We start from the raw sequence: 19,021 nt of genomic DNA, 5'->3' as shown, positions 1-19,021 counted from the left end.
TTTCCCTTGGTCAAGTATGCAACAGGTCTACCTCCCTAACCTCGACTAGCATCTCAATCCTGGGTTGACGCCAGTGTTCCCAGGTGCATCTCTTGAAACAGTCGACGTTTAAGTATTGAGGGACCGAGTGGGCCGGTTCTGCCTAGCATGGTGCTCTTCTCTGTAAACTGCTGGATTTGAACACCATGGGTGTGAGCCTAGTGGAGAAAAGCACCAGGGGTATCCATGGTCTCCAGTTCAGTCTCACTGTGCTGACTTAGATCCACTTGCCTCCTAGGGTCCATCTGAGTTCCTAGTGGTGATACACAACAGAGACCCCAGTTAGAACTTGAAGGTCTGTGGGTGTTTGGTTTTCACTGAGAGTGCTTAGGGGGTACTTGGATTAAATGACAGGGGTACCATTGCCTAGCATGGAGGTTTTTGTAGGTGGAAGCTGGGTCCTCTCTTCCTACACATATCACACTGGGTTGAGTTGTCCTTTGCCTCCCCCAGGTTGCTGTTTCTCAGGTACATATTTCTTTTCTTTGTGAACTCCAGGCCTCTGCTTCCAATCTCCTAACGGGACCTCAGTTAGATGCTAGAAAGGACTTTTCAAGTAAGATGCAAGATGCATATGGAGAATGCCTTAAAGAAGGGAGTGGAGCATCTTCTTCCCAAGAGATTTGTGTTTCCCCGCCTCACTGTTTCTCAGGTACATATTTCTTTTCTTTTCTTTGTGAACTCCTGGCCTCTGCTTCCAATCTCCTAACGGGACCTCAGTTAGATGCTAGAAAGGACTTTTCAAGTAAGAAGCAAGATGCATATGGAGAATGCCTTAAAGAAGGGAGTGGTGCATCTTCTTCCCAAGAGATTTGTGTTTCCCCGCCTCCTGTCTGTTGTGGTCTGATGGTGATGACACTGAGCGGGAGGGTAGAGAAGGGGACTGTCATCAGCTTCGCTTCCAACTGTAGGGCTTTGTGATTTACTTTTCCCACTTGTAAAATGTAGACGAATAGTTGCTGTGCCACTTGGATGAAAGGCGAGAAGAGTTATGTAGTGCATGGTAAATTCAGCTTGATATCAACTAACTGAATCAACAGAGATTTATTGAGACACAGTGCTAGGCACTAGAGGTATAACAACAATTTTTTAGAGGGCCTCCATTTATTTTTCTTTTATTACCAGAAGGCATAGTACTTGAGAGAGAGAGAGAGAGAGAGAAATGCCACTGGAGCATGATCATGCTGCAGTCCTCTTTCCTCCATTTCTCCACCCTGTCAGGATTCGCGGCATGCACGCCTGCACACACGTGCACCTGGTATGTGTATGAAGTCACTGGGGCTGAGATTTGGAGTGCAGTCAGTCATGTGGAGTTGCTCCTTATGCTTAGGACTCAACTGCTACACTGTAGGGCTTGCCCACCCTCTACCCCCACCCCATCTTCAAGTTGCTCAATAGCCACAAACAGGGCTATTGATGTTGTCTGCAAGGCATGGAGCTTTGTCACTGGGGATGGAGGAGGTGGTTTGAACTGTTTCATCCTTGAGAAGAACCAGAATTGCAATCCTGGTCACTCCTGTGGCCTGGCACCATGTGGAAGTGCCCTTTCTGTTGTGGACCCTCTCCTGGTCCATCGGTCTGGGCTGCAGAACTGATACAGAGCAGAACCTTTTGACCTTTGATGGGGTTGGGAGGCTGAGGCTGGGACCCAGAGCCTTATCCAGCAGGTCCCTTCACGCTGATTCCTTCTGTTTCATTGTTTCACAGGGTCTTTTCGGAATGATGGTTTGAAAGCTTCCGATGTCCTTCCCATCCTAAAGGAAAAAGTGGCCTTTGTGTCTGGTGAGTATTTGTGGAACTTTCTTCTGTAGCAGACCTAGACAAGTTGTGTGTGTGCACGTGGCTCAGATGTTCACTTTGTATTTGAGTGAGCGAGGAGTGGGGAAGGGAAGTTACACTCGGAGCAGCTGCTTCCTTTTCACAGAGGCAGACAGAAATGTGAGCTCTGGTCCCAGCTGGCTGTTCTGCATACTCAAAACCACCAGGGAGTTCCCCCACACACCTCGCACAGGTATATCCTGGGGTATATCCTGCCTGTTTGGGAGCTACAGAGGCACCTGTGAGCGATGCTCCAGCTGACAGAGTGTGCCCACTTCACACATCCCTGAGGTCTTGTTTGGGCTCATTTATGGCTGAGTTCTAGGGAAGAGATCAATTTTTGTTGTAGTTGGTCATTAGCTCTCCTTCTTGGCAAAAGGAACTCAAGTGAGTTTTTGTATTTAGGGGTTTTTATTTTTTTCTGAATAGAGACTTCCAAATATTTATCCCCAACTACTCTCTCTGACCCATCTTCTGAACCTGGACCTCTTAACATCTGTTGAGGGGTCAGCAATTTACTAGCCACTGGTTTTTGTAAACAAAGACTTCTCAGAACACAGCCATGTGTATTTGTTTAGGTCGTATGTTAGTTACCCGTTGACATTAACATATTACCACAAAGATGGCTTACAACCACAGAAGTGTGCTCTCTCACAGTTCTGGAGGTCAGAGATCACTTTCACGGGGCTGACATCACAGTTTAAGCAGGGCTGTGCTCCCTCGAGAGGCTCCTGAGGAAAAGCTTCTGATGGCTGCTAACATTCCTAGGCTGGGGGATGCCTCACCTCCATCTCTACCTTTGTAGTCACATTGCCTTTTTTTTTTTTTTTTTTGTTTGTGTCCAGTCTCCCTCTGCCTCTCATTTAAGGCTAGCTGTGACTGCATTTAGGGCCCACCCAGATAACCTGAGATAATCTCCCCCTCTCAGGATGGTTAACGTAATCACATTTGCAAAGCCATAGCCCCGTAAGGTAACATTTACAGATTCCAGGGGTAAGGACCCAGTATGTTTGGGGACCTATTCAGCCCAGTACAGATCATGTCAATGGCTGTTCTCTGGCTACCATAGCAGAGTTGAGTAGTGACAGCAGTGGCCAGATGGTCCATGGGCCCAAGACATTTATTGTCTGACCCTTTAAGAAAAAGTTTGGTGATCCCTGATGTAACTGAATCCTGTGACTGTCCAGATCCCCAGGATAGCCATTCTCAAACAAGGTGCACCAGAATCATTTGGACCCTTTCAAGGTTCTAATTAGGCCTCTGGATCAGAATCTCTGGCCAGGTCTGAGATAGGGCTGGGATAATGGCCATATGTGCAGCTAAAGATCACACTTTGGGAAACATGCCTATATGCTTATGGCTCTGGACTGCACCTTTATTTCTGGATGATTTTCGCTGTCTACAAGGAATGGTGGTGGAGTCATAGGACAAGAGTCAGTTCAGTCCCGGGAACCAGCAGTTAGCATAATGGCTATGTTGCTGGACTCCCACGTAGTTGACTGCGGTTCGCGTCCCAGACCCAGTGGCTTAAAACTCACGCTGGACGTGTGTGTGTGCGTGCCCAAGATCCTGAGAGGAGAATGGAGGAGAAGGGATTGTGGCGTGGCCATCCCCCCTGGGGGGTGATTTCTCACTTTCTGTCTCTATGTCTCTGTCTGTCTGTCTGGCGAGCGCACGCGCCCTATAGCAAAAAACCTCTCCAAAAAAAAAAAAAAAGTCAGTTCAATCCCGTAGTGCAGGCACTTCTGTCCTGGCTGATGGGTGACAGCCAACATGGTGGACGGGGGAGCTAGCTGGGGAAAGGGTTACCCAAGTAGCAGTTGTTTCCCACTTCATCAGAGAGAAAACAAGAGACCAGTGATTCAGAGCGTGGGTGTGAGAGGTAAGGGCATACATGTTGTGGGTGTATGCAGATGGTTTTATAAAGTATGAAGTGTGTTCTATATTATTATAATAATTAGTAGTAGGATAGTGATAGTATTTTATTATTGTTGTTCTGTTAGACAAGAGTGATTAGGCAGTTGCCTTTCTCTGTTAGTGTTAGGGGCCTGTTTATCTCATCTTCCTGTCACTGAAGATACTGAAGCATGGATTGAACAGCCTCTAGCCAGGATCATGAAGCAGTGATTCAGTATGGGTAGAGGCATAGGTAACACAGCTTTTAAGTTCTGTAATTGGGATTCTGCGTGCTTGCTGAGAGTATACAAAGACCATGGGACACTGGGGAGTACCAGGCCTCTGACTTCTACTGTTCTGTAGGCTAGGTTCACAAGGGCATGTCCTACAGTCCTTTGGGGAGCCCACTGATTATTTTCCTCCTTTTCTTCTTTCTTTCTCTCTCTCTCTCTCTTTCTTTCTCTCTCTCTCTCTCTCTGTCTCTCTCCTTCTTAAGGTTTGTGCCATAGGGAATGTACACTTGTTGGAGAGAAACAGAGAGTCAGTGAGAGAGAAAGTGAGAAATCACCTCCCTGGGGGGATAGCAACACTGCAATCCCTTCTCCTCCATCCCCTCCCAGGATCTTGGGCATGCATGCTTGTGTCCAGTGTGATTTTCTAGCTGCCAGATTCTGGTCTTGAACCATAGTTGGCCATGTGGGAGTCCAGTACTTTAACCACCCTGCCACCTGCTGACCCCTCTCCTTCTTTTCTATAGCCCTTCCTTTCTTCTGAGTGTCCTGCCGAATCCTTCCATTTCTCTCGTGCCTGACATTTCTTTCCCCTGGAGTGCCTTCCTTACACCTTCTGACAGTTTGACCCTCTCCTCTCCTTTCCAAGTCAGTTCTTACTTCGCCTTCTCTAAGAAGTCTTCCTGGATTTAGTGCATAGGATCTTACCACTATTCTATTCCATACCAATTTGGTGCACATGTATAAACATGGTATACTTTGATACAGGAACCCTTGCTTGATGTTCATGGCTTATTTTTTTCCCAGGTGACTTCAGTTGGAGTCTCGGGTCAAAGCCCAGCCAGGCCCAGAAAAGACCTTCCCAAGCGGTAGAGAGTTGCCCTAATGGAGTTCATAGAACCCATGTGCCATGAAGGCAGTCAGAGATGGTACAGGTGGACACGTCTGAGACAAGGATAAGGGGGCTGGGAGTGAGCAGCTGAGTTCCATGAGCCAGTGTGAGTCTCATTTATCTGCATCTGTGGTGCCTGGAGCTTCTGGGATGGGGAGCTTCCAGGCCTATGAAGGACACTGAGGGGCCAGGAAGATAATGACTGACTACATCTAGAAAATCAAAAACCAAACCAAACCAAAACATCTTGAGCTTTTAAAACATAAGACACAACAATTAAACAAAATAAAGAAACCCAGAATTAAATAATCCAATGTAGCAGTGACACTTCTTTCTGGGAAGAAGAGAAGCAGTGCTAGTAGTGCGTGCCCACCCTGAGCCTGCCCCCTGCTTTGACCAAGGTCAAGGGAGACTGAGAATGTATATCTGATGTAGTTCAAGGTTTTCCAACAGCTTCTGCACATGGCCTTTGCACGTGTGTGCAACAGCATCTGTGGCTGCCTCTCAGTGAGCCATCCTTCACAACTCACGGACTCTCCTTGGCCTCTCTGGATTTCTTTTTTCCTTCAGTTTTTGCTATAGGGTGCATGTGCTCAGGAGAGAGAGAGACAAAAGAGGAATCACACCCCAGGGAGAATGGCCGCGCGGAATCCCTTTTCCTCCATTCTCCTCTCGGGATTTTGAACATGTGCTCTGTGTGATTTTCAAGCCCCTGGGTGTGGGACTTGAACTACACAGTTGACCATGTGGGATCCAGCTGCCTTCACTTTCATGCCACCTGCTGGCCTCTTCTCTGGCTTCTTTGTGCTGCTTATACCACCGCCTCCAAGTGCCCATTGTCCCTTTTATCCAGCCTTCTACTGCAGGGCTCATTTCATCCTTATTCTCTCCTCCTCTAAGCCACCTCTTGATGGTTCCTCTCTGCCTCCTTATCTTCAACTGTCATTTTCCATCATGGCCGAGGAGATCCTAGGCTGTATGGCACAACCTTTTATAAGCTGGACCAGCGCCTCCCAAAGCATTAATAATCCGTAGAACAGCAATCCAGGATGATTCTCAAGAGAGAAAAGGGGGGTCTTCTCTCATATAAATTTATAGCTCTCCTTATAAATTGAAGATTTATGATGTCTTTTAAAGCACATTAGTGTTTTCAGGTTTCAAGATGTCCCACAATAAAGAATTTTATCATTGTTTAATCTGACATTTTCCAAACTATGGATTAACCTCATTCCTTTAAAAACTTGTGTGTACATGTGTATTCATTAACATCTTGTAGAACTGTTGTCACATTGACTTTAACAGAGTTCTCATTCTTCATTTCTGCTTATTGTCCTCTGTCATTTTAGCATCTATGTCCATTTTTGATCAAATCCTACAGCTTCATTTTTGCTCAGTCTCCTTGGCATCAAGGTCCTCCATCTCCCTACTCTGGTCATGCACATTGAAGATATTGACCCTTGATATGTCTGTTTGTGACCTTAATCCCCTACCTTTGGCCCTTTCTGATATCCCCCATTAGTGGAGAGAAGTGGATGTCAGAGGAACAAGCCATGCACATTTCCCTCTTCCTTCTGAGGCCCTCCCATTAGCATCGTGCAGTTGCTCCATTCTGCTTTTATTCGTTTGGAGTCCAGCACACGTATCACCAGCAAAGCTTTGCACAGAGCTTTCACTACACCATTACCCTGTCACTTAGCCTGTAGCTCACATCCTCACAGTCCTCTTCATTCTCTAGGGAAGCGCTCTGACGATGGTTCCATTCCTCACTTCACAGTACCCAAAATGACCCTGACCTTGTCTCCTGTTTACCTCAAGAACAATGTCCCTAAAACAGGCTGAACTTGTCCCTCTCTGTAACTTATCTTTGTTTCCTCCTCCCTCTCTGAGCTCCTCAGTCTGCCTCAGAGAAAGGCGGAGGCCCTACCCTTGCTCTGGCTTAAGGCCTTGCTCTCTTTCCAGCATGATTCTCTCCTGAGCTCATTCCTCCTCTTCCTACAATCTTCAAGGTCTTTTCCTTTCTGAAAATACTTGGCTTGATCCTGCTGCCTCCTTTTGACTCCTTATCTACACTTCCTGAAAGGAGGTGCTTACACTTTCCCAGGCTTTCTGACCTCACTCCTCCTTCCCTGGTATGCAGAACCTTCTCCTGTCATCCAGAAGCCCCCAGCCTTGATTCGGAAACTTGTGTGTCCAAGGTCAGGATGATCACTGTACGCCATCTTGGGAGGGGCAGTGTCTGCTAGCTCACCAAGCCTTCAAGTCATTTCTTGTCAATTGGAATCTCGGCTCCCTATGTTCACTTACTGTACTTGGGAGTGTTTATGGAGGGCCAGAAGGAAGACTAACAGTGGTGGTGGTGGTGAAAGACCACCCACAAATGCAGATGCTAAGGGGAAGGTCAGGAGTGTCAGAGAATCTCCCAACTTTGGGAAAACCTTCCATTTCATTCTTTCACACGTAGAAGGCAGTTGGGAGAAACGGGCCATTTCCAAGGCAAATGTGATGACAGTGGCTGTAGTACAGAAACCAGACCTAGTAGGATGGTAGGTGTGGAGATGGGGCCCAGGGCCCTACTCAGGAGGTGTATCTATTGGGGAAAAAAATCATGATGTATTTTTATATGTTTTTCTATGCAAAAATGTGTCATAAGTTCCCTGACAACCCAATATATACTTCTGTTTTGGTGGGGCACAGTGGTTGCATTGCTACTGAAAGATTTTCATCATGGTCCAATCAGTGACCTTGATCTTGTTTGATCCTTTTCTTCCTGCGGCTTTTTATGTCCTGGGGTGCTGCTTGTCAGGCCTCCCCTTTATTTGTGTGGCTTCCAGGCCCCACAGTTAGAGAGAAGTGGTACTTACGAACTCACACACAGGGAGGGCCCTGGGAAGCCCTGCCTTCCTCCTAAGAGATTCTCCTTCAGCGGCTGGAGCTTTACTGCTTTTCTTGCTCTGATGATGCTCATGTCGACTCCTCCTCCTCCTTTCATTGGACTCCCTTGTGAGGGAGATTTGTAGGGAGTCTCTGATCATGGCACAAAGGTTTTCTTTGCCACCTTAGCTTGGTTCCTCTTGAGACACCTGGTTCTGCTTTTTCATCATAGTGTACATTAATGAATAAATTTCACAATCATACAGTAAGTAGGGAATAGATATTTAGAAAACAGAGAAAAGCAAAAGAAAATAAAACCCCAGCCTTCTCATGACAACAGTAATCATCGTTTTGCTGTACGCCTTCTAGCTTTTCGTAATGTGATATTTAGAAAACATTTGTCATCTTAGCATGTGCATATGCATTTGCAGTGATTAAGACCTGGAACATCCTTATTTCCGGTAAGACTTATGCGCTCCTCCAGCAGGAGTGACAGGTGGCACCTCAGGCAGGCAGGCAGGGGTGGTTTCTTGGCTGTGTAGAAAACACTCACTGTCTGTTCTGTGAATCTAAAACCCTCCTAGCAGTGCTTTCCCTGGATGGGCACTCTAAGGCCTCCTCACCACGGAGTCAGTTCATCAGGAATGCTCCCACTCTCAGAGGTCTGCAAAGAGAAGTGGATTGATCGTTACATTGCCAGAGGACATAGCACTCGCAATGTAGTGCTTTCTCAATATGTTATCAGCACCTGCATTATCATCTCATATTTGTTGAGAGCTTTACTTCTCAAAGTGCCTCCCCATGTGCCATCTCATCAGCCTTTGCAATAACCCCGGAATACGTCCATTATTGTTTTCATCTGCCTTTTGCGACAAAGCATCAGAGAATCCAAAGACTTGCCAGTCACACATACTACCTGCATCCAGACACTCTGCCTTATCCTAAGCAGTGACCAGATTTTCCCTGGGCACTGTATTGCTACCTGATTGCTATCCAGCAATCAGAATTCTTTCTTATCTGCAGCTGACTTTCTGGCTGGTTTTCTTAAACTCCTTCCCTCCTCCCTGCAGGGGGCCGTGATAAACGAGGCGGACCCATCCTGACCTTCCCTGCTCGCAGCAATCATGACAGAATAAGACAGGAAGACCTGCGGAAACTCGTGACCTATTTGGCCAGCGTGCCAAGGTAAGGTGAAAGGGAATGGTGTGCAGGGGAGGAGGTGGAGACTGGGCTGACGCCAGTGGGTTGGAAGGAATCTCCATCCCTGCAGGCGCCCAGGAGTGGATTCCAGATATTCCTGGAACATCATTACCCATTGCTCGCCCCATTCCCATCATTCCCACGTGGCTGCTGGGATCTGTGTGAATGGAGTGGGAGCTGAAAGTGGGAACCAGGGGGAGAGGTGAGGATTCCCAGCTAAGAGGTCCAGTCCTGGGCCTGGAGAGGAGGAGAGAGAGCTGCTGTTTACCTTCATGAAATGGGAACTCTGGCTGACTTCACTCCTGCTGGTGTAATGGATTATTTCAAAACCTCTGGCTTGTGAATAGGTGCGTGGGTTTGGAGTTTGGGGTAAATGACTCTGTTTGTATCACTCAGCAAGAGGAGGCCTTGGTTCAGTCGAGGCCACACATTGTCTTGGCAGGTAATATTGCCCCCAAGGGGGTGAAAATTGGTTCTCCAGGGTAGCAAATGAATCTTACTTTCATGTATTAAACACAGCTATACATGCAGTACTGATGGAGTGTACTAAAATTTCATTGGTTGGGCGATTAGAGAAAACAATGTTCTGAAAAGGTTCCTTCAGGGCGGAGGGTGATAATGAAAAACTGTAAGAAACACTGTCCAGGCGGTGCTGGCCGTGAAGTGGGTTGAAGAACATGCCAAGGACATGGTTTATGTCTTTTAAGAAGGGGGAGAAGAGGCCTTCACCTTGTCAGAGAGTCTCAGAATGTCTAAGCTAGAAGCACTCTTAGGAGCAGTCTCGGCAAAAACATGTCCCCTTCTCAGGGAAGAGGGCTGGCGTGGAGTGAATGGCTCACAGGCATCAGTGGCAGAGGCCTGAACTCAGCCCTCCAGACCAGCCCTTTTGCTCTTCCCCTGTCCTCGCTCTTGACCAGAGAGGAGGTTGCTCTGTATCTAAAGCCTGTGACACATTTGTTGCAGTGACTAGAAGTGGTGTCTTGGATGTTTGGAACCTTCATCTTGTCTCTGTGCATTTTATAGGAGATTGAGTACATTACAGAAGGGAGCTATAGACCCAGCTCTACCTCTGCTGGGGGACCTGGATACAGTTTGAATGTGCTGATTAAGTTCTTATAGCAGGTATTGACTGAGGCGAGCATTACCTTTCAGAGAGCTATAGGAGAATTCAGGTGGTGAGGGGCAGGTGGTAAAGGGGATTTAAGAGCAGTCATCAAATGTTTGGAAGGATGTCGAATGGCATAGCAAGCGCCAAAGAGCTCTAAGCAGAAGGCTGTGAACAAACAGAAAATAGTGTCTGTTTTTGTTTTTTTTTTCCCCTTTATGACATCCACTGGAGACCAGAAAAAAGATAAAAGGTCTTAAGCTCCAGTGAAAGGGATTTGGGTTATATCTGAAGAACTTACAAACTTTGAGTGCATAAGACAATGAACTGTAGAATAGATTATTTTTTCTAGAGGTCTTTATAGAGAAGAAGTATTCCTAGCTGTCTCGGAGGCAAGGTAATAAGACTAAATAACCCATGATTGATCTAGGTAACTTAGCAATTTAACCATCTAAGAGCTAAGCAGCTTTTAAAAGCACCTCTCCCAAGTAAACTATTAACAGGCATAAAACCAGAAGCAATTTACGACTGAAGTTTTCATGGGGATCCATGATGGATTCTCAGGTCTTTTAGAGTCAGAAGGAGTTGGAATTCCTGTAAATAGAAAGGGTACATGTTTTATTTTCTGAAATAGTCATCTCTACCTTCAGCTAATACAAGCTCATCTTTTCTTCAGAATAAAAGGCAAGAGTTGGAAGGACACTTTCTGTCATTCTGATTTGTGAAGCAGAGATTAGGACAAAACAGATTGGATGCAATTAAAAAGGAAGAGGTTTCTGCTGGGGTGAATGAAGGGTAACAAAACCCAGCAGGGGCTGAGAGGATAGTCATGAAAACGAAGGAGACGCAATGCATCTTCACTGAAGGGTCCTGCTAGACAGGACTCTGCTGCTCAGCAAGTGGTCGCAGGCCTCACGTCCTGGGCAGCTGAGAAAGGGAAGGCTCTTCCCAGGCGTGAGCAGGTGGAGGCCAGAGTCCTTTTGTTATTTTCACTGGGAGGAGTTGTCTGTGATGCCAGCCACCTCCCTCCTGAGGGAGCAGAAGCCTGTGTACCTGGCAGACTGCAGTCTACCATGCAGTCACGCCACCAGTCACTTCCTGGTTCTGACGGCTGCAGGCTCACACATGATGACTGCTGGACACAAATCCGGAACAGAATGGTTCTAAAGGCAGTGGGGCTGGGGTAGGGAGGCCGAAGCATGTAGTGCAGCAGGTGGTTTGCCATGTTTCCAGGTAGCCATGGCTTTGGAAGAGGAGCTATGAAAACGAGCAGCTGGGTTATGCAGATGATACTGATGAGAAGAAATTATTTATGCTGGCTCACGTTTTGTGATGCTAAAAAGATAGGCTCCTGCTAGAGAGTGGAGCATTTTCCTTAGTTAGTGTGATCAAATCTAATAATGGTGACTTTTCCCTTTTATTTATTTAGTTTTTGAATTGTGTATTTCATTTTATTTATTGTTATTATTTTTACATTTGCTGTAGGGCATGTGCACTTACCAGAGAGAGAGAGAGAGAAAGAGAGGTAAAGTGAGAAAGTAAGCCACCGTGTCCAGGACTCGAACCACAGTTGGCACCTTTACCACCATACCACCTGCTGGCTCCAGACTTTTTCAAAGTTCATTTATTTATTCCATGAGTGAGAGATAGAGACACACACACACACAGTGCCCTCGAGACCCAGCAGTCTTGTCACTGATTCACTCCCAGCCTTAGCCACCCCAGATTGTAGGCACACGTGTACCCTGCATACTCAGGGAGGTTTTCACACACAAACAGGAAATCCTTCCCTGTGGGTCTGCCTCATGGAGCATCACGTTTCATCACTGCTCCATTATCTCCCCCTTAAATGGTGACATTTAATTTTCATTCAGTCATGTATTTATTAATTTTTTTGGAGAGATTTTTGTTAAAGGGCATGTGAGCTCGCCAGAAAGACAGAGAGAGAGAGAGAGAGAGAGAGAGAGAGAGCGAGAAATCACCCCCCAGGGGGGGTGGACACACCGCAGTCCCTTCTCCTCCATTCTCCTCTCAGGATCTTGGGCACGCACACACACGCACCCAGCATGAGTTTAAGCTGCTGGGTCTGGGACGCGAACAGTGGTTGACTACATGGGAGTCCAGTGACATAGCCATTATGCCAACTGCTGGTTCTGCATTTATTATTTAGGTAAAAAATATTGGTTTGTTGGAAAAGTTATGAGGCATTTTTCCATAGAAAAACAGATCATGGCTTTTCCAACAACCCAATATTTAAGACTCTATATGCCAGGTAGATTGAGGATATTTGTTGAACAGGAACAGCCATTTTAAAAAAGTTAGGCAAAATGTGAAAATTTCTCTACCCCATGCCAAACCAGCCGTGGTAAAAGGTAGCCCAGGATGTGCGAGAAATCACCCCCCAGGGGGGATGGCCACACCGCAGTCCCTTCTCCTCCATTCTCCTCTCAGGATCTTGGGCACGCACACACACGCACCCAGCATGAGTTTAAGCTGCTGGGTCTGGGACGCGAACAGTGGTTGACTACATGGGAGTCCAGTGACATAGCCATTATGCCAACTGCTGGTTCTGCATTTATTATTTAGGTAAAAAATATTGGTTTGTTGGAAAAGTTATGAGGCATTTTTCCATAGAAAAACAGATCATGGCTTTTCCAACAACCCAATATTTAAGACTCTATATGCCAGGTAGATTGAGGATATTTGTTGAACAGGAACAGCCATTTTAAAAAAGTTAGGCAAAATGTGAAAATTTCTCTACCCCATGCCAAACCAGCCGTGGTAAAAGGTAGCCCAGGATGTGACTGTACAGGTAACATGGGAGATGAACCAGTCATCAGAAGACAAACAAATAAGGACAACCAAATGATGAAAGAGGAACTGTAAGGACCTAGCCAGTGTTATGGCCATTTTGGTCACCATTCTAGAATAGATGATGAAACAGTGGTGATAGTTGGGGAATGAATAGGAAGAAATAGTCCCACTCTTCCCCCTGCAGGTTAGGCATGTCTGGACCACTGTGTCCAGTTCTGCAGCATTTAACTTGTCCTCTCCAGTTTAAACACTGCATAGACCAGTTAGAGTACTGTCAAGAAAGAGCGCTTTGAGGCACCTACTTGCTCTGTCTCTGCAGTTGAAAGAATGAGGTATGCTAGCTGGAAGACTGGAAGATGGAAGGAAAAGTAATTCCTGATGTCAGATGACTGGAGAGCTATGCCCAAAAAGTGGAACAGGCCTGGTCTCTATTGCGTCAGTGGGTGGCAGTTAAAGATGCTGACTCAGGCTTGAAGAAAGGGCCTGCCTAGAAGGGAGCTGTCCAGCAGCAATGCGGCTGCCTCTGGAGAACATGAGTTTCCTCTTGCCAGAGAAGAGATGGCCCTCTGTTCTGGATGCTGAAGAAAGATTTCCTGTACTGAGTTGGTGGAATTAGGTCATTTCCATGAATGCTAGGTTTCTTTGACCTTGGAAAAAGCATGCAGCATAAAGTGCAGAACCTCAAAACAGTATTACCACCCCTACCAGCATACACACCCCCTTCTCAGGTTCCTTCAATAAGTTAAAGCCTGGAATTTCGCATAAGATCTTGTTCATACCTTAAATTGTAAGAGAATTGCTTAGACTCTGGGTGGGAATTCTGGACCATTACCTGAGACCGGAATTTTGGACCATTACCTGAGACCCAGGACCATGGGTTGTGATAGTCCAGATCAGTCCTCAGTTACTGTTTCAGGATTCATCTCAGCATAAGGTGAGTCCCTTCTAACTCCCCTAGTTGGCTCCTGATTAACTTTATTCTTAATGCTCTGCAGGCTTTCTATAATCTTATTCTGAGGAATCATAGAATATCAGAGAAAAATGAGACATTACGAGTCTTCTAATTCTATTTCCCAACAACTGTTTTCTCTCAATTCAACAAATATTTATTGAGTGCCAGGCCTCAGCTAGGGATCTCAATGAGGTCTTACTTATCTTTTTTGACTGTCGGCCAACCTACATTTATCTAGATTTTTTTGTTCTTCTAGCCTGCTATCTGCCCGCAGTTACTTGTATGTTAAAGGAGTGGGAAGGAAATACTCAGATACAATCAGCTGATTAATGTCCCTAGAAATTGAGAGAAAGGATAAAAAATCCAACCTAAGAAAAAACAAGTGCCCAGTATAGATAATTTACTCACTGTGGTTATTGGGAGTTGACCATGCACTCGAAATTATAATTTCTAAGTACTACATCTAGTAAAGAAATCTTGGGTTATTTTTATTATGTTGAATTTCTCCACTTCATCATTGCTGCCACCTTGCTTTGTCACGATCATCTTTCTGCTTCTCCTAAGAGACCAATTGATGTATCTACCACTTAACTCTGCTCTTATCAGTGCTACTGAGATGCTGAGTGCTCTGCCAGGAATGCAGGTGTCATACTAGGGAGGGAAGATGACAGGGAATTAGGACGGGTTATTCTGTAATGCCAATCAAACCAAGGTGCCTTTATTTTCAGCTTACTCGTTGATAACATGTGCTCTGTTCTACTGATTTCAGCAAAAAGATAAATTGGGCTTATAGTCAGCCCTGTCTGTGCAGCATCACCAGAAAATAGGAATAAGCAGAGAGAGCCAGGAAGAAGTTGGAAGAGAAGTTAGAAACTGCAAGGGTTTCCTCCCACTATTTTCAGCACAGAGTCTGAGCTCTCCAAACTGTCATGTCAAATGTATTTTGTTGTAAGGGTCCATTAAAATGTGTTTTTTGCACCTGCCCTTTGTTCTGGGACCATCAATGAAAGGAGGAAGGGGAGGAAGCAAGGAAGAACCAGAAAATAGGATCAATGAGAACATTTAGGTCACATTGTTATATTTACATCTGCTTAACACTTACACCTTTTAAAATCTATTTTAAATTTCTTTTGTCACCTATATATCAAAGGCTTATAATTTCTATTATAATTTTACATACACTTAGCAATACCAGTTAACTGTCCCTATTCTTAGCTGTATGTAACACCAGCCCAGAAGAGCAAATAGTGTTCTCCTATGTTGCTAAAGAACATAGAGTTACAATCATAACTGAAGTAATTAGTAATCACCTCCTTTTTTTTTCTGGAGAGGTTTTTGCTATAGGGCGTGTATGCTCCCCAGAAAGACAGAGAGTGACAGAGGAAAAAGCGTGAAATCATGTCCCGGGGGGATGGCCATGCCACAATGCCTTCTCCTCAATTCCCCTCTCCATATCTTGGGCATGCATGCACACGTGCCTGGCATGAGTTTAGGCTACTGGCTCTGGGACTCAAACCACAGTCAACTACGTGGGAGTCCAGTGACACAGCCATTATGCCAACTGCTGGTTCCTGTAATCACCCTCCTTAGGGCCATGCTGATCTTTACAACCAAGGGTGGACTGGTGCCTTGATATAAATGGAAGATGCCATGCTTCGGAATCCAGCTTCTCTGCTGTTCAGTTGGGAAACATGGGCCACTCAACCTAGGTAGTTTGAGAAGATGTTAACCAAGGGGAAATTCATGAAGATGTGGGCAGGAAACAGGAAAACCAGCAAGGTTTGGATTCCCAAGGCATCACAGAGCACAGCAGGGAGGGAGACATGACCATTCTACGTCTGAAGGGACAAGCCCGCGAATAGTGCTCTGAATCTGGAGAGAGGAAAACTGTGTAAGAGCTGTGGCCTTTGGTAGAGGGGAGCACCAACTCATGGTGATTCAGTGATGAGCAGGGAATTGAGACCCTGACTCGCTCTCCTCCCTTTCTCTGTTCTCTTGTTGGCTAAATGCACCCAGACCATCTAATAGGGGAGTCTATTGATGTGGTACGTGTGGGTTAGCCTCCTAGGCACCTGGTAGTGGGTAGGGAATTTGAGGTGCAAGTGGAAAATACTGGGCACAGCATGAGAACTTAGGGATATTATCCAACATTCGTAAGTCCAGTATTTGAATTTTTATAAATTTAAGGTTTATTTATTTATTGCATGAGCAAGAGCAAGAGCAAAAAAAATAGAAATACAGCACCCCCAACAAGATCCTGACACATGATCCACCCCAGCGTGGCACGTGTGTGCCGAGCATACCCGGGGAGGTCTCTGAAGGTGAACTGGCAACCTTCCCGCATGGGTCTGCTTTACCACTGTGCCACTGTCCAGGCCCCCTAATTTTTAACTTGAGGAAAGAGCATCATTCTCACAAGGGTGTTGAGAAAAAATCACCTAGTAATATCTCTGTAGCTACCAGATACTCAGTAACTGTTAGTCTATCCTCTAAAGCAGCTTAATACCAGTAATAATAAGAACAAAAATATGTGTGATATTTATGCACACATTACAACATTCGCTGCATGTGAAGGGACAGATATAACGTATGTGTGTCATGAAGCATCGTAATAAAACGAGCACCTGAGAGCCACTCCACTAATTCGAAACTAGAACATTTCCTCCGTTCCTGACCTACCCGGGATGCCTCCCTGCACTGACTCCTATGCCTCTCCCCAAAAGAACAACTATCTGGAGTTTTGTGATTACCCCTCTTTTTATTTTTTGATAGAGTTTACCATGTTTTCGTAAACAATATATTGTTTAGCTTTGTTTGTTCTGAGCTTTATAAAAGTGAGTACCGTATGTAGTTTTCTGTGAGCAGCGTTTTTGAACTATTGAGGGTATGCCACAAAATGGATGCATGTTCAGACAACTTTTGAGTGAAAAAAAGTTTGACTCTGAGGACTCATACCGAATTATTAATAGAAGAAATACTGTACTAAAATGTCTCTTGAGAAGTTTTTATTTAACTGAGATGAGAAAAATCGATGATGATTACTTTTCTCAGTACTTTAGAATAGACATCATAATTAATATCAATATCAAAGCACAAGTGAAGCTCTTTTTAGTTCATTGATTGGTATTAAATAAAGTATGTGATGTTGTTACACAGTACCAGGCACACAGTAGGTTGAATGAATACTAGTTGGCTTCCTTCTGTAGTCTGGCATGTGCACAAAGAGGGGTAGCACTTCGAGGTCAGTGCTGAAATGAAAGGTCAAGCCTGGTGCCCTGAACTCACAGCATGTGGAACTTTCAGCCTCAGAGCTGACTGGAAAGGGATATGCTTCCAAAGGGAGGTGCTCTCTGAGCAGAGATTGTAAGCATTAAGAGGATTTTGCCAAAATTACAAGGGGTAGAGTCAATTTTGGCAGAGGGAAGAACTTAGGGAAAAGCGTGGGATGGTATAGGTGAGATCAGAGGGTGTTCAGGTTAACTTTTAGCAATTAAGGATGGAAAGAACATTTTTTTTTTCTTTTGAGAGTGGCTAGGTATGGGGCAGAAAGGCTTGCAAGAATTCCAGGATCCAGTTAAGAAGTCTTACTGATAGACAATAACAGAGTAGCTTAAGCACTTTTCGCAGAAGAATAATGATTAAAATAGCATTTTAGAAGATCCGCTCTTGCAACTGAGTGGAAGATGGAAAGGAGAAGGCTAAGAAGTTAAAAAGATGTTGCAATAATATAAGTTAGAAAGCAATAATAATAATTAGCATTAATAGTTACTTACTAGATCAGTTCCAAGAACTATTGTAAGTATTTTACATGCATTAATTTCTCAACAGCACTCCAGGATGGGTATTATTATTCTTGTTTTACATAGATGAAAACTGAGACCCATGAAGTTCATTAAGCTGCCTAAGGTACACAGCCAATAGGATTTGGAGCCAGATGGCCTACTATCAGAGCTTGAGCTTTTATGTTCAAAAAGATGAGGAGTCCAGAGTGAAGGATGGAGTGCAGGGGACAGATTTAGGGGGACTAAGAATGGATTCTGAGGGATGGGCTGAGATGAATTGAATTATATGTAAATATACCCTATTTCTTTATCAGTTCATCTGCAGAGGGGCAGTGGAAAAGGGTGGTTAGCAGAGAGGAGACAGACAGATGTAATGGTGGTAGGCAAGGACAACCTGCACACCACGCCTGTCTTCCCAAAGGTTCTCTTTGGAACCCAAGTGTAAAGGTTGCTGCAGGTGGGAAATGCAGTAGTGATTGCCTCAGTCCTGGGCTTCTGCTAGCCAAGGCACCCTTAGTTGTTGTAGATGTGCAGGATGACGGAAGGGGTGGAGCCCTGGGGGTGAGTGGGTGTGTCCGAATTTCTCCCACAGCTGTTGTGTTCTGGTTTAGACAAGTGAACTCTAGTCATTGATCTCTTCTGTGAATGAGAGCCATCTCATGTTCTATTTTTTTAAATAGATAATCTATTTATTTAATTGCTATATATAAATTGTATGTATTTATGGTATACAACATGTTTTGAAATATGTATACATAGGGTAATGGCCAACTCAAGCCAATTAACATACACATTACCTCACTTCCTTTTTGTATTGAGAGCAATTAAAGCCAACTCTTTAAGCAATTTTCAAGTTTACAGTACATTATTATTAATTATAGCCACCATGTTATAATTGACCTCTTGGAGTTACTTCTTCTGTCTTACTGAGACTTCACACCTTTTGAAAAATGCTTCTTTGGTTTCCCTCCGTACCATCCCATCTCATATCCAGCCTCAGGTAACCCCCGTTCTATGCTCTGCTTTTCCTATTTCAACTTTTTTCAGAGTTTGCATATAAGGGAGATTATACAGTGATGTCTTTCTGTATCTGGCTTACTTTACTGAACATAATGTCTTTCAGGCTCATCCATGTTTTCACTAATGACAAGATCTCCTTCGTTTTTAGCTGAATGGCATCCCATTGTGTGATATATACCATATTTTCTTTATCGGTTTACCCATTGATGGACATTTAGGCCATTTTGACTTAGATTTCAGCTTTGCCATTACCAAATTTAAACAAGAGCTATAGTGAATAAACAAAAGTACTTAATACCATAGAAAGTACTTTAAAAGTTGAATAACAGACTCTGAGTAGCAGGAACCCAGAATGTAATGCCTGAATTGTGGAGGTGGCCTCTATTGTATTCTACAGTGGTC

General features: G+C 44.8%; 1 protein-coding gene across 1 annotated transcript in view; it reads left to right on the top strand.

Moving 5' to 3' along the window:
* Positions 1-19,021, top strand: part of KALRN (kalirin RhoGEF kinase) — a 681,131-nt gene that overhangs the window by 137,952 nt on the left and 524,158 nt on the right. Inside the window, 2 exon segments of the mRNA XM_006154563.3 lie at positions 1,747-1,821; positions 8,817-8,931. Of these exon segments, the coding sequence (XP_006154625.1) occupies positions 1,747-1,821; positions 8,817-8,931 (190 nt within the window).

Source organism: Tupaia chinensis, unplaced genomic scaffold, assembly GCF_000334495.1.
Source record: "Tupaia chinensis unplaced genomic scaffold, TupChi_1.0 Scaffold000415_1, whole genome shotgun sequence".
Lineage (NCBI taxonomy): Eukaryota > Metazoa > Chordata > Mammalia > Scandentia > Tupaiidae > Tupaia > Tupaia belangeri.
The sequence above is the reverse complement of the archived record's forward strand: the minus strand, read 5'-3'. Positions and strand labels throughout refer to the sequence as shown.